General features: G+C 51.2%; 1 protein-coding gene across 2 annotated transcripts in view; it reads left to right on the top strand.

The window, feature by feature from the left end:
• Nucleotides 1–20,399, top strand: part of PRKCB (protein kinase C beta) — a 132,878-nt gene that overhangs the window by 96,524 nt on the left and 15,955 nt on the right. For both annotated transcript variants that reach the window (XM_055707512.1, XM_055707511.1), the window contains exons 11-16: nucleotides 4,030–4,121; nucleotides 5,061–5,123; nucleotides 6,929–7,067; nucleotides 10,599–10,679; nucleotides 10,942–11,049; nucleotides 17,602–17,742. In XM_055707512.1, coding sequence (XP_055563487.1) covers nucleotides 4,030–4,121; nucleotides 5,061–5,123; nucleotides 6,929–7,067; nucleotides 10,599–10,679; nucleotides 10,942–11,049; nucleotides 17,602–17,742 — 624 coding nt within the window. The remainder of the gene's footprint in view (nucleotides 1–4,029; nucleotides 4,122–5,060; nucleotides 5,124–6,928; nucleotides 7,068–10,598; nucleotides 10,680–10,941; nucleotides 11,050–17,601; nucleotides 17,743–20,399) is intronic.

Raw genomic sequence — 20,399 nt, 5'->3', positions numbered from 1 at the left:
AGAAGCGGGGAGGGGGAGTGGGGAAGGGGACAGGGGACCCTTAAAGCAATCTCTGCCCCACTGTCAAGCAACTTGTGAATGAAAACATCCAGGTACACGTCGGCAGGAGCAGGGAGAGGGAATCGGCGGAGTCCTTTAGAACGATGACAATGCTTTCCAGGAGGATTACATTTTAATATTATCCCAGAAATTTCATTTACCAAACACATTCAGTGTATTTAAAGCCTGTGGACCAGCTTTGCACCACAGTAATCAAAATGTGGCAGGAGAAGCTATTTCACACAGCATCTCTCTGGCATCTGAAGTGAGTCAGCTCAGGATTAGTCCTGGCAGACCTATAGTAGCTTAATAGTAATCGTATTTGTAATGTAATCAAAATGTATAGCAGGGTGTATTATCAAATGCTGGCACAAAGCACTTCGATTTCTGGGAGCACAGTCCAGAGCACAGTTCTCAGCCGGGGCTGTTAGTTCAGAGACTGGTGGGAGAGAGAAAAGCCCTAAATCTGCATTTTAAAGAAAAACTGAAGGTGAGCAATGAAAGAGCTCCTGCCTGGGTCTGAAGGCGGAGAGAAGCCCCGTGCTGGTCCTGCTGAGGGATGCTGGGGTGCTCTGCCCTGAAAAGGTCCTGGGCTCCTGGGAGGGGAGTGGGCTGGGGGTCCCCCTGTGAGCCATGCCTCGGCTGACTCAGTGGCTCAGCACCAAAGGGCACAGCAGCAGCAGTGACACTGAGAAATGATAAATAGCGGGTGGATGGGGAACTCGGCTGTTGCCCTGGCTCCAGCTCTTGTTCACAGTGTGGAGTCAGGCAGGAAATGGACCAAATGAGTGGTTAATTAGAAGGAGGGCGGCACTGGAGGGACCTGGGGGTTGTGTCTTGGCTGCCCCAGGAAGGGTGTGTGTGTGTTTTACCGGCTCCATGCAAGTCTCTGCAGGGGTATTTACATATCCGCGAGTTTGGATGCTCCAGGCTTGGACAGACCCCGTCCTTTTCTGCCATAGACAAGAGCCAGGACAGCTTTCCATATCCATCCCTCTCTTCCAGCCTGTAGGCTGGCCAGCCATCTGGCTGCTTTATTCCTGACATTTTTTTCTCTGAAGCACCAGCATTCTCTTCTCCACCCAAATGAGGAAAGCTCAAATCCTGCTTTTAGAGCTCAGCTGGCTGTTTCAAGAGACCATCTTTTTAATATTCTTCCTTCTTGAAGTTGATCGATATATTTAGGAAACAGCTGCAAATGAGCACAATATCGCTTTGCTTTCCAGTTGCTGTCACAGGATGAGCAGCATGGCAGTGGCTGCTGAAGGTGACTTTGCCTGCCCCGTGCTTTCCTGCTGAACTGGATCCACACCTTGGCAGAGGCAGTCGTGTACAGACGGGTGTGCTCTGAAATTCCCAGTCATCTGACGAGCCAAAATCTCTTCCCCATCCCATCAGTGCCACATGTTTTACACAGCCTGATTGCCCCTTTGGTACCATATTTAATTACCGTTGAGCCTGCTGTGCTGTCAGGGTGGGCTGTGCATCACCTGGCTTCCCTGTGCTGGGATGGAGGAGCTGATTACCCGAGTTACTCTGTAGCCCTTATTATGGTAATACTCACATTTGCATATCTTCCGGGCTCCCTGTCTTTACTGTCTTAAAAGCAGGATGAGGTTTATTTAAGGAAGCAAGGAGGAATGGGAAATACTATGACCTCCTATGTAATACTGCCAGCCTGAACCTCTGGAAGTGCTCCAGCCTTTGTGCCGTTCCATCCCTGGGCTGGGGCAAGCCTGGAGATGGCTCTGGGCTCCTGTGCCTCGAGGCCCCACGACTGGCTTCTGAGGGCTGTAGAAAGTTGCTTGTTGTAAGAAGGGTGACTCAGGTGTGATGTTATGCAGCGCTTTGCAGTTCTCATCCATAACTGACACGCACGCGGGTTGGAGCACAGATGTCTGCTGGCAGGGAAGACCCACTCGGATGGCAGCCTGTGTCCCACTCCTGCATGCGCTCCCGTGGTCCAGAGCCATTGCTGCTCCCTCCCCGAGAAATGTCCTGCAGTGGTTGAGGTTGGTGCTTTTGGCAGTCTTGCACGATTTGTTTCACAGCCATTTCCCATTTGAAAAAAGAAAAAAAAAAGGGCTGTAGAACATCAGAGGGAAACAGTGTTTCAAGGGCACAGATTCCCCAGGGTAAAGGTGGTGGTGGTGTGGAGCTCCTGCTTTCCCAAATTCCCTCTTCCTCTCAGAATTTGCAGGGCTTGTGCTAGAGCTCTCATTGGGATGTGGCATGATGAGGTCCAGCTGTTTTTTTTATTAATCTGAGCTTTGTGGGAATGCTCGGATCTTGTTTCTTGCCTTGTGGCTCACCTCAGCATTGATCATGGCCCACACTTCCAAATCTCTATCAAACATTGCAGCACTGGGCTAGCAGGACTAATGCTAGCAATTAATGCAGGAGCCACGCTGTGCATTCAACACCCTCGTCAGCTGACCGCGGTCCCCGCGGCTCCGGGGCAGTACACCCTGCAAGTGGCTTGGCTTCCCCTGGGAACAGCGCGGTGCAGAGGAAAAGATGCTGCTTCAGAAGCTTACCTGGGAATTTCCTAGGTCTGCACCTACGTGGCTGCCACACTGTGGAAGAGGAGAGGTGCTTTAATCTGGAGAGTCTTAATGAAAGCAAAATGGGTTTTACACATTAGAGGCAAAGTCAGTGTGTGCTTACAGATGGCTGCGATTGCACCTGCTAGCAAGTGTTTTAACTGGTTCAAAGTCACTGATTGACCTGTTTGTTCTACTCTTAACACTTATTTAATTAACCATGTGTAACATTAAGTGCACCCTTAGACCAGGCTGCGAGGAGCAAGGAGAGGGCATGCAGCCTGCTCCTGCCCCCCCGGCTTGACGGGGCTGCTGGGTCCCCAGCAAGCATGTGCATCCCTGGCATTGCTGCAGGCTGCTCCTGGGGGGACGGTGAGACTGGTGAGCTGGGAATGTCGCCCACCCCTCCTGGTGTTGGGCCAAGTTGTACTGGTCGCTGCTGGTGCACAGGGGCTGGTCCCCGCAGGAACCGCTCACGTCTTTTGTGCATCTCCTAACTGAAGCTGTGCAGTGCCTGGGGATGTACCAGCGAGGGGCTGCGGGGTCGGACACCTGCAGAATGGCTTCATTGAAGGATCAGACACATCTACTAATGGGAAGTGAAACACTTCTGGTTTAGGAATTCCGCCACCTGTGTTCTCCATTGGATCTATCTGCAAAGGTGCAGAGCTTAAACCCAGAGCGTTGCCAAGGAGTTAGTACATCATGGAACGGTCAGGGTTCGAGGGGACCTCTGGGGGTCATCTGGTCCTACAGACTCTGTGTGAACACGAGCTCCACCAGCTCCCCTTGGGGAGGGCAGTGATGATGGTATTGGCATGAAAAACACCGACTGGAGCTGTCCAGTGCCTTGGTCTTTATTTCTGAGCCCTGCAGATTCCCTGCTCTAATAATTTGTAGAGGAATTATGGAGGAATGAAGCTGGGTTAATTAACATTGATAATGTACAGCTGTGGGCTGGCTTCAGGGGGGTGTGCTGGCTGATGTGGATCAGATGGAGCTGTGGCTGGTTCCTGCTAAGCGGTTAAATAGCTCTAAGGGGTGTATGGAAGAGGAGTGGGCAATGAAGAGAGACTTGGAAGAAGCAGAGGGAGGAGAGAGAGTGCCCCGGATGGAGGAGAGACAAGGAGAGGCCCTGGGAGAAGAAGAGGACCAGGATGAGGAGAGGCTGGCTGGAAGAGCCCAGAAAAGAAAGAATCCAGATGCAGCAGAGGCAAGAAGAAGGGTGGGCTGGCCTGAAGAAGATGACAAAACAGCACGGACAGTAGATGAACGGTTGAACCCTTGTGGGGGATGGGTGGCCATGCCAGGGCAAGGCGCAGGGACTACTTACTGAAGTTAACCTGGTGTGGGATGGTAAAAGCCTTGTTGCAGCTGGCTAGTTTTGATAGTGCTGTGACAATAATTCTGCTGCTAATTGTTTGCTTTTTTTTTTTTTTTCCTTTAGGATCGCTTGTATTTTGTGATGGAATACGTGAATGGTGGGGACTTAATGTACCAGATCCAGCAGGTTGGGAGGTTTAAAGAGCCACATGCTGTGTAAGTTTAGTAGCCCTAGTTGGCACCTTCAGGGTAGGTATTTGGTGGACCTTCGTGATACAGCTGGAAATGTGGTCCAAGCCACAGGCTTTTGTGGTGCAAATCCTGGGCAAAAAGGGAGGGGGGAAAGGATGAACAACAGGAATCAGGAGATGATTCTCTGCCTGGTGCCAAGGATGCTGGTGCCTCCAGCTCACCTTTGGGATACACTGCGCTTGTTGATCAGTAAATAATCGAGCTTTATAAAAGCAGCAGGCAGGGAGGCTTCCTGGGAGACACCGGGAGCAGCGGGTGAGCTCCCAGCTGCTGTGCTGCCAGCTGCCCTGTGCCCTTCCCCAGGATATAAGAGGGATGTTGGGTCTTTAGCTCCTCTGCTGAGGTTGCCAGCCTGAGTGTTAACTGGTGGCTTTTGGCTGCTGCTCCCTGTAATCTGGACAGAGCAGAATGTGTTTGTGAAAGCCTTCATATGCTTAAATAAAAAACACAAACGGTGGGCAGAGCCCAGGTGCATTTGAACTGGTGCTTTGCACTCTGGCAGAGTCCTTGGAGACCCAGAATATTCTTTAAAAAAAACGGTGGCAGTGCATGTTATTTCCGTGGCCTCCCTGAGATGACAGATAACTTTTAAAGCCGCATTGCCAGCACACAGTAATGAACAGCCATAGATTCCAGCTCTTGCTTAATGAGAATCTGTGTAACAAGAAGTGACAGCCCCCTGCTAGCCCACAGCAACCTGATCGCATCTCTGCCCGATGTGAGCCAAGGGTGGGTTGTGTCGTTCTCATGTGATACTTGTCTGGTATTTTTATGTTATAGCTGTCTTTATCCTTTGGTCATGTATGCCCAATGCATTTCATTTTTTGCAATTGGGTTAGACAGGTTTTGATTTTGATTTATCTCCTTTAATTATCAATCTTCCTTTTAAATGTTGCATTTCAGATTCTATGCAGCAGAAATAGCCATTGGCCTCTTCTTCCTGCAGAGCAAAGGCATCATTTATCGGTAGGTGAGCAAGTTCCTCCTTCCTCTCTTCCCCCGAGAACTCGGCACAGCCAGAGCAATGTAAGACGGCAGTGCTCTGCAGGGCTGCTGCAGCCCTGCTCTACATACAGCACTGGGGCTCCCCTCCCTGCTCCTGCTGCAGGTGGGGTGTGGTGGGTGCACACACCCAGAATGGAGCTGGGAGCCTCACAGTGTCACTGGTTTTTGCGTAGGTTCTTGTCTTTGTCCCCATTTTATAGGAAGGCAGCTTTGGTTCCTCTCTTGCCTCTGTTTCATGCATTTCTTTCCATATGACACAAATGCTCGCTGGCAGCATGGACCAGTTCTGAGCCACGTATTTTGCTGCAGGGCGCGATTTTCTTACCATAAACACTAGAGTCAGTACTTACGAGTGGCTTTTTCTGAGATCTACAGCGCAAGTCTGTCACTTCTGGTTCAGACACTAAAACTTCTTTTCACAATGCCAAGTGCCAGACCAGTTAAGCACTGAAACTAGCGTGCCGCTGCTCGGAAGTATTCCCAGAGCCCAAGGTAGAGCAGAGCATCTTAATGAGTGTCAGATACCATTAACTGCTTTGCAATAAGAAATGCCAGCCATGCTACTGAAGTTATGAGATGCTGAAGACTGCTCCAAAGATGAAAGAAGTGGAGCAAACCTGATGTGAGGGATGTTTTTTTTGCCATCAGCCACTACAGAGAGAGATTCTAGGTCTGTCAGTCCCCAGTGCCCCTTCTTCCTTCCTTCCTCCGAATCCAGGCTTGTGTTGAATCCTTTGGCCTGTCAGCATCCTAAGCGCTGACACAATTACTGGAAAAAACAGGCTTAAAAAACAGCAAGTTGTAAATTACACTATTCCTTTTATTAGGCTCTTAAAATTAAGCCCCACACACCTTATGGCCCCACAGCTGTTCCCACCGGGGTATTTCAGCCAGGCCCCCAAAAAGGAAGACACAAGAGCGATGTGCGCTTGCTTTTCACCTGTGGGTGAGGTGTGGAGCTGGGCACAGCTTGTGCCTGCCACACTGTGCTGCTCTGTCACCTGCCTTGCGACTTAATGTCACCTTTGGGCAGGGGAAGCCTTGCCAATGTGCTCCGATACTGCAATGGAGACTTTGAGCAGTGCTTTACTGTACAGAACACAAGCCCGGAACAGCAGCGAGCACAGAACTGCATGGTAATTACATGGCTGGTAATGTAGAAATTGCACCTGAAATACTGAGTGTTTGCTATAAAACTGCCCTTCAGACTGGAGCACCCACCTCTGGAGAGGCTGGTCAGGGCTGGGAGTTGGATTGGGAGCTCTAGAGCTGCAGCTGTCTGCAATTTGTGCTGAAGAGCAAAGCTCTTGTGGGGTTAGGTGTGACTGACAGATACTCTGCGGATGAGGATCACCAAGAAAGACAGTTGATGTGTATTTCAGTGGGGCAGTATAGCATTGGTGATGCAGGGGCTTCTGCTGAGTAGGTACTTCTTTGTGGCTGGTGAGCTTTAAGTACACTTTGATTTTCATAGGTGCAAAAAAAAAAATCTGTCCTCCTGCTAGATGAGAGTGTTTTCCATCATACACTTGAAAGTGATTTGCCCAGCATGGTGTTCCTGTGGGTTAAAAGTAAAATAAACACTTCATTCTGACAGATCTCTGACTTATTTCTGCTCATTTCCCCAGACGTTATCCTACAAAGAGTCTGGGTGTGAGACAAAGCCAGAGCTCACTTGCAGGAGAGCAACTGGAGTCAGGAAATTTGTCTTTGCTGGGTGGCTTCGCTGTCGTCTCTTGTGTCATTCTTCTTCTTTTGCTTTGTAGAGACCTTAAGCTGGACAACGTGATGCTGGATAGCGAGGGGCACATAAAGATTGCAGACTTTGGCATGTGCAAGGAGAACATCTGGGATGGGGTGACCACCAAGACCTTCTGCGGCACTCCAGACTACATTGCGCCTGAGGTAGGGGATGCAGAAAGGCAGTAAATGCTCCGTGCACATTTTGGCAGTGTGCCTGATGCTCTTTTCCATGGGATGACCTTGCTTTGGGCGGCTTTCTGATTGAAACAGGGACGTTAGTGAATTCATCGTCAACCTGGAAAGTTCATCCCTCAGTACTCTCTGCCCCACCCCACCCCGAGGCTGCCTCTAAGGAAGCAGCGATGCTGGCTCTGTCTCTGTGGCGTGTGTGCCCTGCTTCTGCCTCAAAGGACAGCAAATCCTCCATGCTGCTCTCCGTGCACTGTGTTTTCCCTCTCTGGGTGTTTTTCTCATGACTGTGCCACTGGTGTCACCATGCCTGTCCGATCCTTGGCACGCTCAAACCCACCAAGGGCTGCTCCTCGCATTCTTCCTTGCTCCTGGAAGAGATGAGCCCCGGAGGAGCTTGCTCCTTGCCCTGTGTGACAGCCCCTTCCAGCACAACGTGACCGGTGGGAAAAATTACCAGTGGATAGCGTTTCCGTGTGAAGTGGAAATCTTGAGATCTCTCCAGCTTGTTGCTTGCAGCGAAGGGCTGTGTAGCTGATGAGGAGAGGCTCCCTATCCACAGCTGTAGATCACACCGAAGTTACTGTGCCTTTGGTTATTGCTTACATGATGGAGTCACATATGACACTTACATGAAGTGCTATATGGGTGCAATTTAATGTCAGACTTGTGAAATTCAGATAGGTAATTATTTTCAAACGCCTGTTCCCTTAACATAAAAATACCCCTCTCAAACCTTTTCACTCTGCTGAATTTTCAGTGACGAGATTAATATTTATTCATTTAAATATTTTAGAGGAGACTCTGTTTGCTAGGACGTAGTTAGACGTGCTTGTATGCTAAACTACGTTGTGTTTTGCTGCAGCCAGAGAGGTTTTTAATTACTTTTTCAGATGTATATTACATATCCTCATCCTACCAAGATTAATATTGGTGTTCTGTTGGTACATAGCTCAGTCGCTGTCTGTGATTAATACTCTTTCAAAGCAGGACAAATGACCAGTTCTCTTGGTATTTGCCTGAGCCTTATCACTTAAGCTCTTTATTTTCTTCTCCCTTGCTCTAATACTGGGTTGGGGTTTTTTTCCCAAAAGGAAAAAAAAAATGGGAAATTAGGATGCAAGTAACTACGGTACCCAGGAATGATGTTAAAGCATGCTACCAGTGGGTCTCAGAGTGAACGTGTGCATTGTGTGGATGGAGATGGGGGGTTGCAGTTCTGGCGTGGCCTCCAGCTGGGTGGCTGAGCCCAGGTCCCTGCATGTCGCTCCACTCCAGGGTCCTTCTGCCGTGTCATGCTTCCTCCCATCAGGAAGCTGCAGTGCTCTCAAGCCAACATGTCTACAGGGTAAAAATGTCCTGTGATTTGCTTGACCCATTTTCAGGACTTTTTCTATTCTAAGGCAGAGCCCTGTGTGCCAAGGTGACGGGTACCAAGTGCGAACGACCTGTGCGTGTAACCTCCTCTAACAAAGCCTGTTCTTCAGCTGCTGGGCTGTGACCTTCCCCAGCCTGCAGCCCCTGACTTCAATTTGCAGAAGCTGCTTTTCTGCAAGGATTTCTTCTAAGTACTGTTTTCTTTTGAAGGCCTTAATGGTGCAAACAGTTCACACCTAAATGTCCCAGAGCACTCCTAAATTGTCTGAAGGACAAGTAGGAGGGACTTGAGGTAGGTGCAGCTGAGGAATTTCGGAGGTGGGACTCGGTGTCTGGCCTCGGTGGGAAGGGTCTGGCCCAGCGTGTGGAGGTGGGCAGGGTCACATCACCCCATTTGGCCGTGTGGCTGGACCAGGACCAGGACAGGAGATTGGCATCGGTCTTGTTCTCTAATCGTCCCTCGGTGCTGATGCTTTTGCAGGATGAAACTTACCTCTGCTTAGGTAGGGTGACAGCCCCCAACCTGCATCTCGGGGTACCTCCTGGCTGGATCCTGCTGGACACTGCAGGGGTCTTTTGCCAGGGCAGGGGTGGCTGAACATGAGGACCCTTGAGGCTGCGACATCTGCCCACAGCCACGGAGCTGTGGGGCCGGAGCCTTGCGTGGGGACAGACCTTTGGGGCTGAATTCTTGTGTACGTTCTCCCATGATTAGCATACGATTTGCATTTGTGCTTGAGTATAGGAATCTTTGCAGAATAGGATTCTGTAATTAGGTTGAATAAATCGTGTAATTGTTTGGCGTTAAGTAACAGATGGCAAAGCCCAAGGCCTGTCAAACCCCGAACGCTGAAGTGACGCCTGTCAGCAGCAACCAAGCAGATAAACTGGAGCTTGAGCAACACTGGGAAGCAGAAAGGTGCCCCCGGGACCCGGCTCCTTCTGCGGTCCCTGCGCTGGACCTGTCACCGCTCCCTTTCAGGCATGACGGCAGCCCGGGTGCCGGAGGGCTGGGGGACCCCCCAGCTGGAGGGGGGGAAGGAGAGGGGCTGGCTCCTGTCAACAGCCCATGGCTGAGGGCACAGACCCAGCATCTTGCTGCACGCCTGAGCCGGGGGTCGCAGGGAGCTGGGGGGCGTAGGGAGCTGAGCAGCGGAGGCGCTGGGGGAAGGTACCACAGGGCTCTCCCAGGACTGGGTCCGTTTCTCCACCAGCCGCTTGTCTTGTTTGTACATGGGGTCTGGCTAGTGAGGGACGGACCCCCTTGTTGGGTGCTGCTCTAGGTACCCCAAAACACTGGTGTACGCAGGTGAGGGCAGCTGCTCCACGGAGGCGGATTAGTTGGGTGGCTTTGCTGCAGTGTCGGATCGTTATGAAATCTAGGGTATTTCAGATTTTGCAGAGTAAGTTATGGGAAAATAGAAAAATTCATGTTTTGGTGCCTTATCCAAAATAAATGTTGACATTTTAAAATTAAAGCAAACAAAGCAACCAACCCTGAAGTTATGTCTGAACTCCAAAGCAGCCATATTCCTCAGGTGAGGCTAGGGCTGTCGGTTATTAGGTTATTTTGTGAAGGATGTTCTGCAATAAATAATAGAAAGCAAACTGGCAGCCTGGAATGCTGAGGGTTTTGACTACCCATATGCTGCAAGTCTGTTTTAAAGGGCCACATACCATCCGCAGAGGGACAGACTCTGTTGTTATTTCAAAGCAACTGCACTGAAGTCAGTGGAAAAAAAAAATAATCCCAAAGTGCATCAGGGAAAACAAGAACGGCTGCTGCTCCAGCTCCAACGTGCCTGGCTGTGACAAGTCTGCAAGAGCACAACAAATCTGCTAAAGTTTCATCTGAATCAGAATGAATCTGTCTCAGATCACAGTGAATATTCTGGGTTTTTTCTAATATTTAGTGCACGTTTGAGGACTGAAGATTTTTTTTTTTAAGTTACTGAACTCTTTGCCTATCGTGCGCTCTGTTCATAATTGTAATTTCCCACCATTCGGGGACTGGTGTCTCAGTAAATAACCTTGTCCTTTTGACCTGGACTACAACTCGAAATGAGTTTGCATTGTGCCAACAGGTTAAAAATAGGAGTGTAATCCGGCTGTTTGTGTTGTTTTCAGATAATTGCTTATCAGCCTTATGGGAAGTCTGTGGATTGGTGGGCATTTGGAGTCCTGCTCTACGAAATGTTAGCTGGCCAGGTAATTGAATTTTAATTGATTCCTATGGGATTGTGTTAAATTCCATTGTGAGCATATGCTGACGTGTAATTTGTTTTGTTGCTGGCACGTGGTAGGGCACTGTCTCATCTGTGCTGGAGATGAAGCCATGGATGCAGCTCCGGGGACCGCGATGCTGAGATGCATGGTGCAGCCGGGGCTGGTTTTGTGGCTGATGGTCACACTAGCAAAGGGAAACTTGAAGATCGAGAAATGCACTGAACCTCTGTTTGTTTTGCTCTAGGCTCCCTTTGAGGGTGAAGATGAAGACGAGCTCTTCCAGTCCATCATGGAGCACAATGTGGCCTACCCCAAGTCCATGTCCAAGGAGGCAGTGGCAATCTGCAAAGGGGTAAGGGCTGGCCTGCATCCTCTGCCAGGAGGACAGTGCAGCCGGTGGGCGCAGGGCTGTCCGTGCAGCTCCGCACTGTGCAGCCCTACGTGCCCGGGGGTCCCACCTTCTCTTCGTCCCCCTCGCCCTGGTCCCAACTGCAGGCTCCCAGCGCCAGGGTAATCTGACAGAACTCGGTTGTGTTCTGGTGCTCTTTGCCCCTAGAGCTACACCATGTGCTAATTCGTGTGTATGTACAAAACCTAATTAAAAATAATGCCTAGATTCTCTCTGTGCTGTTACACTACACTGAGCAGAAATCCAGGTAGGGCTTGAGAGCTGGGCTGTCTTTGCTCAAGGTGAAGGTCAGGAGAAAACTGGAATGTTGGCTGGGATGTGGGTGCTGAGGGCATCTCCCCAGGGACCCTGCTGCCCAGTAGGTGACAACAAGGGAGCTTTATGCATCTTTGCCTGAAAAGAAAAACGACGCTCAGAGTAAATGAATGTGATTTCTAAATAGTTCTTCTAAGATCAGACACAAAGCCTTCTCCCTGCAGAGGGTTCCATTTAGCGACGGCAAGTCGCCCTTTAGGGGCACCTGAAGTTCCCTGCTGGCGTGCATCTCTGTTGGGTCGGGGCAGTATTTTCATTACCGTATCTCTTAATTCCCAGCGAAGCTCTGTGTTGCCCAGTGTTCTGAGCTCTCTGTGGAATGGGCTGAGGCAAGACTTAAATGCAGTCTGAATTAATTTGGGTTGTGATGAGTAAAGGCTGGCTAGGTCCTGATGTTGTTATGCGTATGGTTATTGCTTGGGACTGAGCCTCATCTCAGCCAGCCAGTGTTAAACAGTGCTATAAATATGTTTGTGTAGGAATTTTAAAAATGTTTGCTTTTAATAGTTAGTATTTACAATATCCAAACATTCTATATTTCAAAATAACGTTTCTGTCTGCAAATGACACATCTTGTGCTTAATGCTCCCACTGTGGCATTTCAAAGCTTCTTCCCAGTGTTGCCAGGATTCAGAGCTTGTGGGAAGGAGGAGTATTCACTTGGCCCGTGGGGAAAGTCTGCTGCAGGTGTTCCTGCCTGGAACGGGCACAGGGAGGGGATGCTGTCCGGGCCACCTGGCACTCACCTTCAGCACAACATAGTAGAATCACATCCTTAATTCAGAAACAACGCTGGTGATCGAAGGGGGAATTTCCACAAACTTTCTCACTGTCCCTCATTCCTCTTGCTGTCATTGGTTGGGATGTAACGGAAAGTCCACTGTGTTCCTGGCTGGGCAGGAGGAAGGGAAGATGCTGGGTGATGCTGAACATCATTTTCCTCGCAGTGCCCAAGAGAGCAGAGGCTGGAACAGGGACCAGTCTCACTGTCGGCTTTATTTACTGTTGCATCAGTCAAAATGTGAATGCTGTAAACAGACAAGAAGAGACTGTGGATGAAACATTTGCTGGGTGTACTGCAATGGCTTCTTTCACTTTCAAAATGTGAGGCTGCATGGGAGGATATTTATCCATGTATGGAGGGCTTGGTACTTTATAAATTGTGTATTTTTTGGCAGCAGGGTGGTGGTTCCCTTTGTACAACTGTTGTTTCAGGGGAGTACCCAAAAAACTCATGACATTCTTTGCTGCCACCAAACTGCTACGCCAGAAAGTTTAATTAGAATATGCGTGGTATTTAAGAACCATTAGTAAGCAAAATATTCATATGTTCCTCTGGAATACAGTGAAATATGTCTCAACTAACTGCAGGGGCATCCAGGCCATGCTGTTTGTGTTGGTATGTGGTGGGTCTTCCAGGAGGGCACAAACCCAGCCTTGGGTCAGCCCAGAGAACAAGCAGTTGGAGAAGCTGCTGCTCTTAAACCTGGAGCTGCTCTTGAACCTGAACAGTTTGGTATTTCACTGCCATACCCTCCAAAACAATTTTGTTGTTCCCACCCAGTTTCGCTCCAGCGTGCTGGTGCCAGTCGTCACTTACTGTTGCACAGCTCAGAGATGAAAAGCATTTGATCCTGAAAGCCTTGTATTGGCCTGAGCCAAGAAACAAGTGTTAATCAGTTGTTGGCTGGGAAGCAAAACAGAGAGTTAACCAGAACACAGCTCCTTGACTCAACAGTCAGTATCAATTAGCAGATCAAATGGAGCATTTCCCTCCTCTGCTATCAACTCAGATTTTTTTTTCTGAAGGCTGATGCTGGAGCTGCGGTGTCTGTGGTGCAGGTAGCTTGGCGTTGGGCTCTCAAGCTCTGGCTCGGTTGTCAGGAGCCAGGCTCCCGGCTCAGACCCGTGGAGCAGCATGCATGTGTGTGTGGGCACTGGCACAAGCCATCAGCCGTTTTCCGTCCCATATGGAGGGGTCTGACTGCGCCTGAGCAAAGCAGCCCTTTCCAGGTGAACAGATTGCCTGCGAGTATAAGCTCCCTCTTTAATCTCTGCCTGGTAGCAAAGACATAAAATGGCATGTTTTCTGCGGTAAAGTTTACAGGTATTTTGAGTCGTATTTCTGCTGATGGCACTGCCTGAGAGAAGCACATGAGCTGCTTAGCACCGTGCCGCAGCCCTCGCAGGAGCGGCAGTGCCCATGCCTGGGTGGCTGTGCGTAGGAAAAAGGCGGCTGGAAGGTGGGAGCGTTTGGGGGCCATGCGTGGTGAGCACGGCTGGGTGCCAAGGGCTTTCCTGGCTCTGGCAGAAATGCCAGGCTGTGGTTGGGCTGGGGCTGGGATGTGCTGCCGCGGTGGCACGGCTGAGCCTCACAGAAGTGTCCTCAGGCTGTGTGCTGGGTCAGCAGAGGGGCTGGTGCCCTGATGGGGACAGGCCTGGCGGGGGCTGCCGCCGTGAGCTGTGGGGTCTTATCAAATGTGGACACAGATCCTGTGGATCCGCTGTGCCTTGTGGTGCAGAATGGGCTGCTGTTAGGTGAAGCCCATGAACATGCAGCACCCGCTTGCCTTCCCGAGACAAAAAATAAAGTGGTGGTTTAGCAAAGCCGTTGAGTCCAGACTTGGACTTCCCTGTATCTGAGCTGCAAACATCAAGCGTGATTTGGTCTAAAGCACCCTTCCTTATCTGCAGAAGCCCAAAGGGTTTTCACTGTGTTAGTATGGGGATTAAATCAACTTGTTTCTGTTTAATACAAACAAAGCTAAATGATTATCCTATGTAAGCCAGGAGAATCAGTCTGCATGTTTATGGGGTCCTATATATCAATAACAGATGGTGCCTTCATGCTCACATGCATAAAAGCACAATAGGAAAACAAGAAAATTTAATTTCTGGATGCATATATTGAAAATACTGAATAACTGCACTGTAGTACAGCTCTGTTCAGCTTTACAGGCAGGTACATGAAGTAGAAAATCTTTTACGATTCATTAGTTGGCTGAGCTGCTCTGAATTTGGTGTGTGTTTGTGTTATGCTGAGGAAGCAAGGGTTTAACCACAGTACTGCACGGGTGTGTGTAAAACAGTTTCCAGCACAAGGCAGCAGGTAGGAAGCTAGGCTCTGGCTGGAAAAGGTAATTAGTAAGAGGAGAGACTGGATTTAGTGGGGGAATGTGTGTGTAGAAGCATGTGCACAGTCAGCAGATGCAAGCAGAGCTGTAGCCATTCTCACTTGGGTGCGTGTGGGGGGATCAGGCTCTCCTGGGGGTGCCCCCAGTGTGGCACAGCCTCGGCAGCTTTGCTGGGCCCCGGGAGGCAGCTAGAGCCGGGAGTTGGACTGGGAGGCGTGAGGACCGAGCAGCCAGCTGCTGGCCGGCACCATCACCCTGCCAGACCTGCAGGCACAGAGCTGCTTTCCTGCCTTGCCCCGTGTGATCTCCAGCAGCAAAAGCTGACAGTGTGTCGGCGCGTTCAGCTTCAGCAGTTAACAGCAGGGACCCACGCACAGATTTCTTTCCATGTTTGCTGAATGCAAACTAAGCTGTTTAGATGGGATATTAGAAAACCTTCCTTCCCCGCAAGGGTTGTGCAGCCCTGGAACAGGCTGCCCAGGGGGTGCTGGAGTCACCGCCCCTGGGGTGTTCAAACAACACACAGGTGTGGCGCTTAGGGACATGGTTAGTGGTGGCCTTGGCAGCGCTGGGTTAAGGGTTGGACTTGATGATCTTAAAAGTCCTTTTCAACCTAAATGATTCTACAATTCTATTTGGTGCGACAAATCACTAAATCAGTTTATTAGCAAGTTTCAGGCTCTTGCGTTGTTACTGGAGACTTGCTTTAGGAAAACCCGACTGAGTCACAGGACGCTGCTTATTCTCCTGCTTCAGCACAGCTGAGTGGGACCGGACTGATTGTCGGGGGGCTGTCCAGAGCCCGCCAAGGAGACACAAAGATCCTCTTGTTCAGCTGAACCTGACTCAGCTGGGGTGGATGTGAGAGCCAATGGGCGGCGAGGTTCACCGGGGCAGCCGGACCACAGGCAGACGCCTGTCCGTGTGCCGAGAGTGATGTGGAAGCAGCACTGAGGGGCTGGCGTGTCACCTGCCTCACTGTGCTGCCTCGGCAGCAGGGGGACTGTAAGCTGGCAGTGGGCTCCCTGCCTGCCAGGGCCACCCACCCGTGCTGCCAGCAGCACCTGGTGACACCGCTCTCCGCTCCTGGCAGGGGACAGTGCGCTAGATCCAGCCCCACCTGCTCACCCATGATGCTGCCACGCTTGTTTGAGGCCAAGATACTTAACATCTTCCACCTGGCCACGCTTCTTACACTGGGATTTATTTTTTGTGGTTTTTTTTATGTAAAGGGCTGCATGCCGCAATACCAAGGGAAACTGTATATTTAAAAAAAAAAAAAAGGTAAAACAAGTTAGAAAAAAATTAATTAGTTAAAAAATAAAAGCAAGTTCAAGTCTTGCTTTTGTTTTTGCTGGCACCCTGTGGCCCTCCCTCTCCAGCAGTGGCTCCAGCGTGTCTCATCAAATGGGGACAGGCTCTGGAGACCGGTGCTGATGCCAGTCACGTCCTTGCCCTGAGTAGAGGCAGGTCTCACCATCTGGAAAACCACTTGTCCAGCTTGCGAAGCCTGATGTGTCCGTGCTGTTTGCAGGGGGTGATGTGGGTTTCGGGAAGCCTCGCTCCGTCAGTCTTTCAGCCGCAAGTTGCCTTCGTCGCTGGCTTGCCATGGAGAAGGTGCGGTTTGCTAGCAGGGTGCTTAGTGGCTCCGCTCCCGCTTCACGTTTGTTGGGGTTTGGATTATTAGTTAGTGGGGGTTTTGTAGTTTTTTGCAGGCTTTTCCTGGCTTTCAGCTCCCTGTTGTAGCGTAACTTTTAAAGATCAGCTTCCCCGAGCAAGCGTTTTGCACAGTGGTGGATGGCCGGGCTGGTGGGTGTCACAGCATTTACCCCTTGGGGCAGGGGGGCTCTGCCCAGGGGACCTGGCAGGGGCTCGTTCACTCCCTGCGGCATGACGGGCTGCCTGGCTGCTTGGGCTGATGTGTTTCTGTCAGAAAATGCTTGCTTAGAAAAATCTTTTCTTTCAGGGGCGGGCCAGCCTCAGCAGGGGGCTGGGGGGGTTCTGTGCTCTGCTGCTGGAGCATTGGCACCTTCCCCAGAGCTGCAGGTGTGCCCTGTCCCTGCTGGGGGCTCACGGGGGGACGGTGGGGTCCCTCGCAGACCCATGGCCCTGGGGACGTGGTCAGGCTCGCTGCAACCTCTGCACAGCTCCGGGATCAGTTTTAAGTGCCCTGCTTTTAATAAAGTAGCCCTTTTGTTGCAGGTGTACGGCTCATATTCTCCATGCTTATCAACATCTTAGCAATCTTTGGAATCTCCATCAGATCTCTGAACACAGCTCAGACAATACCCCCAGGATATTAATGTTTGTACAGCTGCCCTTAATTCCTGCGGCCCGTTTCACTTTTCTTATTGAGCCAGAGAAGAGAAGTTTAGATGATAAACAACATTAATGGCCTGTTTGTGCTTTTTTTCCTCCAAATTGACTCTTTCATTAGAAATTCGCCTCTTGTCTCTGCTGCCATGGCTCCAGAGAAGTGGGGGTTCTGCTTCTAGGGCTAATGAAAGATTTTGAGGGCAGATTGTTCATCTCAAATGGGCACTGGCCTCTAAAATTAATTATGCAGATGCTGAGAAGTTTGCTACCAAGCAAAGGGACCACTAAGCACACTTGCATGCATCCTGCTCCCCCGTTGTAGCAGGCTGGTGAGACTGCAGCGATGCAGGGAGCTCTGCTGGCACCCTGACAGTATTTCGTGGTGAAGCAATTTTATTCCCAGAGGAAAAGGGGATGTGCTTATCCCACCCAGTGCTCATGTACCGGTGACCTGCTTTAGTCTGCTGTTGTAAGCCAGGCAGCCTTCCCTGTCCCTGGAGCCACTCTGGCTCCTCCCTCTGTTCTCTGCTCCGAGTGCCAAAAGCCAGTGGAGGAGATGGGAGCCCCTCTTGGGGTGCAGACCCTGATGCGGGGTGTCCTGGGGCAGCGGCCGTGTGGCGCAGGCTGCCCAGTCGGGCATCACAGCATCCTGGGAACTTCTCAAAATGGGCATTTTGGGAAGCAGCTGGACACCCTCTGAGTGACTGTTTCTTCTCTTCCTCTCCCCAAGCTGATGACCAAGCACCCTGCCAAGAGACTGGGATGCGGCCCAGAAGGGGAGCGGGACATCAAGGAGCACGCATTCTTCCGCTACATCGACTGGGATAAGCTGGAGCGCAAGGAGATCCAGCCTCCCTTCAAGCCAAAGGCTGTAAGTGTGGCTGCGTTAAGCGTGTTTCTCCCCTGCTGCTCTCCCACGCGCCGGCTCTCTCGTGCTCGTGGGTGCACGCACACAGATGTATGTGCGGGCGCTGCTTGTCCTACCCACAGCATGGAGGTACTGCCTCTCTGTCTGCTTAGAAGATCGTGTCTCCCCAGATCTGGCACGTGTCAGACCGCTGCCATGAGAGGATAACTCTGGGATGCCTTGTCTCGCTCTGGCTTGCAGGGGTAGAAACACCACGTGTTTAGCTCACGGATTTAATTGCATTGCAATACTGTCTGTTCGTTTTCCCGGGGTCAGTGTTTCTGTTGGTGTCTTTCTCCCTTCTTCTTAAGCTGAACAGCTCTCTTTTTTTAATCTAAACTTTGTTTCAACATCTAGCTCAGCACCGTAGTCTATTTGCATTGGCAGTGGAGCTGTATTTCACCCAACAGTTTCTCTCCAAGGTAAAGCGGTGGAAGACTGGAGCCTGGCTCACGTGTGGGCGCTGACGTGGGTGGAGAGGAGCTCTGCAGCGAGGAGAACCTGGCTGCTCTTTGTCATCCCTGCCTTGCTTTGGGCTCTGCTAGCGAGAGATGCCGTGTGCGCTGGGCGTGCGAGGCTGTAGGGGGAGATAAGCTGCCAGCAGCCAAGCTGAGGTGGAGGCATGAGTAATCTGAAAGCTTTGTCAGAAAGATGAGACTTCTTGACTGCGCCTTGGTCCAGCCATCTTTGCAGTGACAGCTGGCCATGCAGTGCCCGTGCCAGCGCAGGGGTGCACCGGAGCCGCAGAGTGTCCTGCGTGCTGCGACAGGATTCCTGCGGAGCAGTGTGAGGGCACGAGCCTGCAAGCTGCCGTGCTCAAGCCTCTTGGTGTGACCCCGAGCATGTCGGTTTGCCGCATCCCCCTGCCTGTGGTGTCTCTGCCCTTCCCAGGAGAGGGTGCACAGGCAGCAGTGACCACAGACTCGGGGACAGGGACATCTCTCCCTGGATTTCTCTTTTTCTCTTTGCCACTGTTGGGCTGGCAGGGTCACAGCTATGTCTGAGTCCAGCTCCTTAAGGCGTGGGCTTATTCACATGTCTCCACCTCCTGTTAGCTGCTGCGCCCTAGCTGGGCACTGGTGTTTTACAAAAAACGGTGAATCCAAAGTTAAATCTGATTTACACGGCTGATACGGACTGATATTTATGCCCAGTGACCAAGGTGGGGACATTGCATGTTCTCTTAATCCATCAATCTGTCCAGAGATGCTCCATGGATTTAACTGAGCCTTTCTGCCCCACTGCCCTTAACAACCTTGGACATGTCTGCTTTTCCTCTGCTTTACAGTAAACCTGTTCTTTTTAAGGGCCCCTTTCAGTGTTTGGAAAATTTCTGCTTTCAGGGAAGACATGGAGTGGGAGTCCACTTGGCATAGGGTGCTCTGCTCCTTTAGCTCTCCTGCCTTTAAGTGCCTTTCTGCTCTAGCAGCCTTTTCCCTTCTACAGCTCCTTGCTTGACTGATCCAGTATGAACAAACCACCCGTTAGGTGGGCCTGACAGGAGACCCTGCAACCGGCTCTGCCTCCCGGCACGCAGTACAGATGGGGCAGCAGTGCCGACCCCGGGGTCTGCTCCTTGCTCCAGGTCTGCCAGCGGTGCCCTCTGTGCGTTCTGCACTGCGTACTTTAACTTCAGCAAGTATTTGTACAAAGGTAGCTGCTGCGCAGTGACACCTTTGCAGGGAACCATATGGGGCACTGTCCTCAGAGCCTTTCGCTTCCACGGCTGAGAGCCGCTTCTGTGCGGTGCAGTCTTGGGCTGCCCTCTGCACCAGCAAAGAGAAAAATGTCCCGTTCTCCTTCCTGCCTCAGACATGTGGAGATCCAGGTTGCCGGTAAGCAGCTGGGATGGCAGCGCAGAGGTCTCAGTTGCTGCCTGCCTCCCTTTCCCTGGGAAGGAACGGAATCTTCAAGCCATTAGACCTTGTGGGAAAGGCGTCGCTGGGAAGGCATTAGCTGTGATACCAAAGCAGAACAGTGTGCAAGTATTTGGGGTTATTTGTGCGCACCATGACCTGTTGGCTCAGGGTGGGACCCAGCTGTTGTCCGAGGGGTGCTGAGGCAGGCGGCAGGGTAGGCTGTGAACCCCAGCGAGGGTGCTGCTCCGCAGCCGGGTGCGTCAGGAAGCCTGAGCAGGCACCGGGGCTTCGGGGGACTTGTTCTGCAGGAGCCCACATCTCTCCCGAATCCATGACGCGGGCTGGTTCCCACCGCGGTGTTTGCCGAGGAAGCGGTGCCCGCAGCCCCTGCCCATAGCCCTGCCTGCACCCCTGCCTGCACCCCTGCCCGCAGCCCCTGCCCATAGCCCTGCCTGCCCTTCCCTCCCAAGCAGCTCCCCAGTGATGCCGTTCACCTTGTGCTGTGGCGTGGCGTTACTGTTCAGTGTTCTACAGCTAAAAACAACTGAATTCTGTCACAAGTGCTTTATTACTGGGTTTATGTTGTAAAATGTGCAAATTTTGTCCTGTTTTAAATGTCTTTATTCTTTAAAAATCCTTTTGACGCCGGACCGTGGAAGGGGGGACGGTAAGCTGCCGTCTGTCGCTTCTCAACTCATGGCTGGTGCTGGGGAAAACTCTCCATGGGATAGGACAGGAAGTTTAACAGCAAGGTAGGCGCAG

Source organism: Falco cherrug, chromosome 4, assembly GCF_023634085.1.
Source record: "Falco cherrug isolate bFalChe1 chromosome 4, bFalChe1.pri, whole genome shotgun sequence".
In the NCBI taxonomy this organism is placed as follows: domain Eukaryota; kingdom Metazoa; phylum Chordata; class Aves; order Falconiformes; family Falconidae; genus Falco; species Falco cherrug.
The sequence above is the reverse complement of the archived record's forward strand: the minus strand, read 5'-3'. Positions and strand labels throughout refer to the sequence as shown.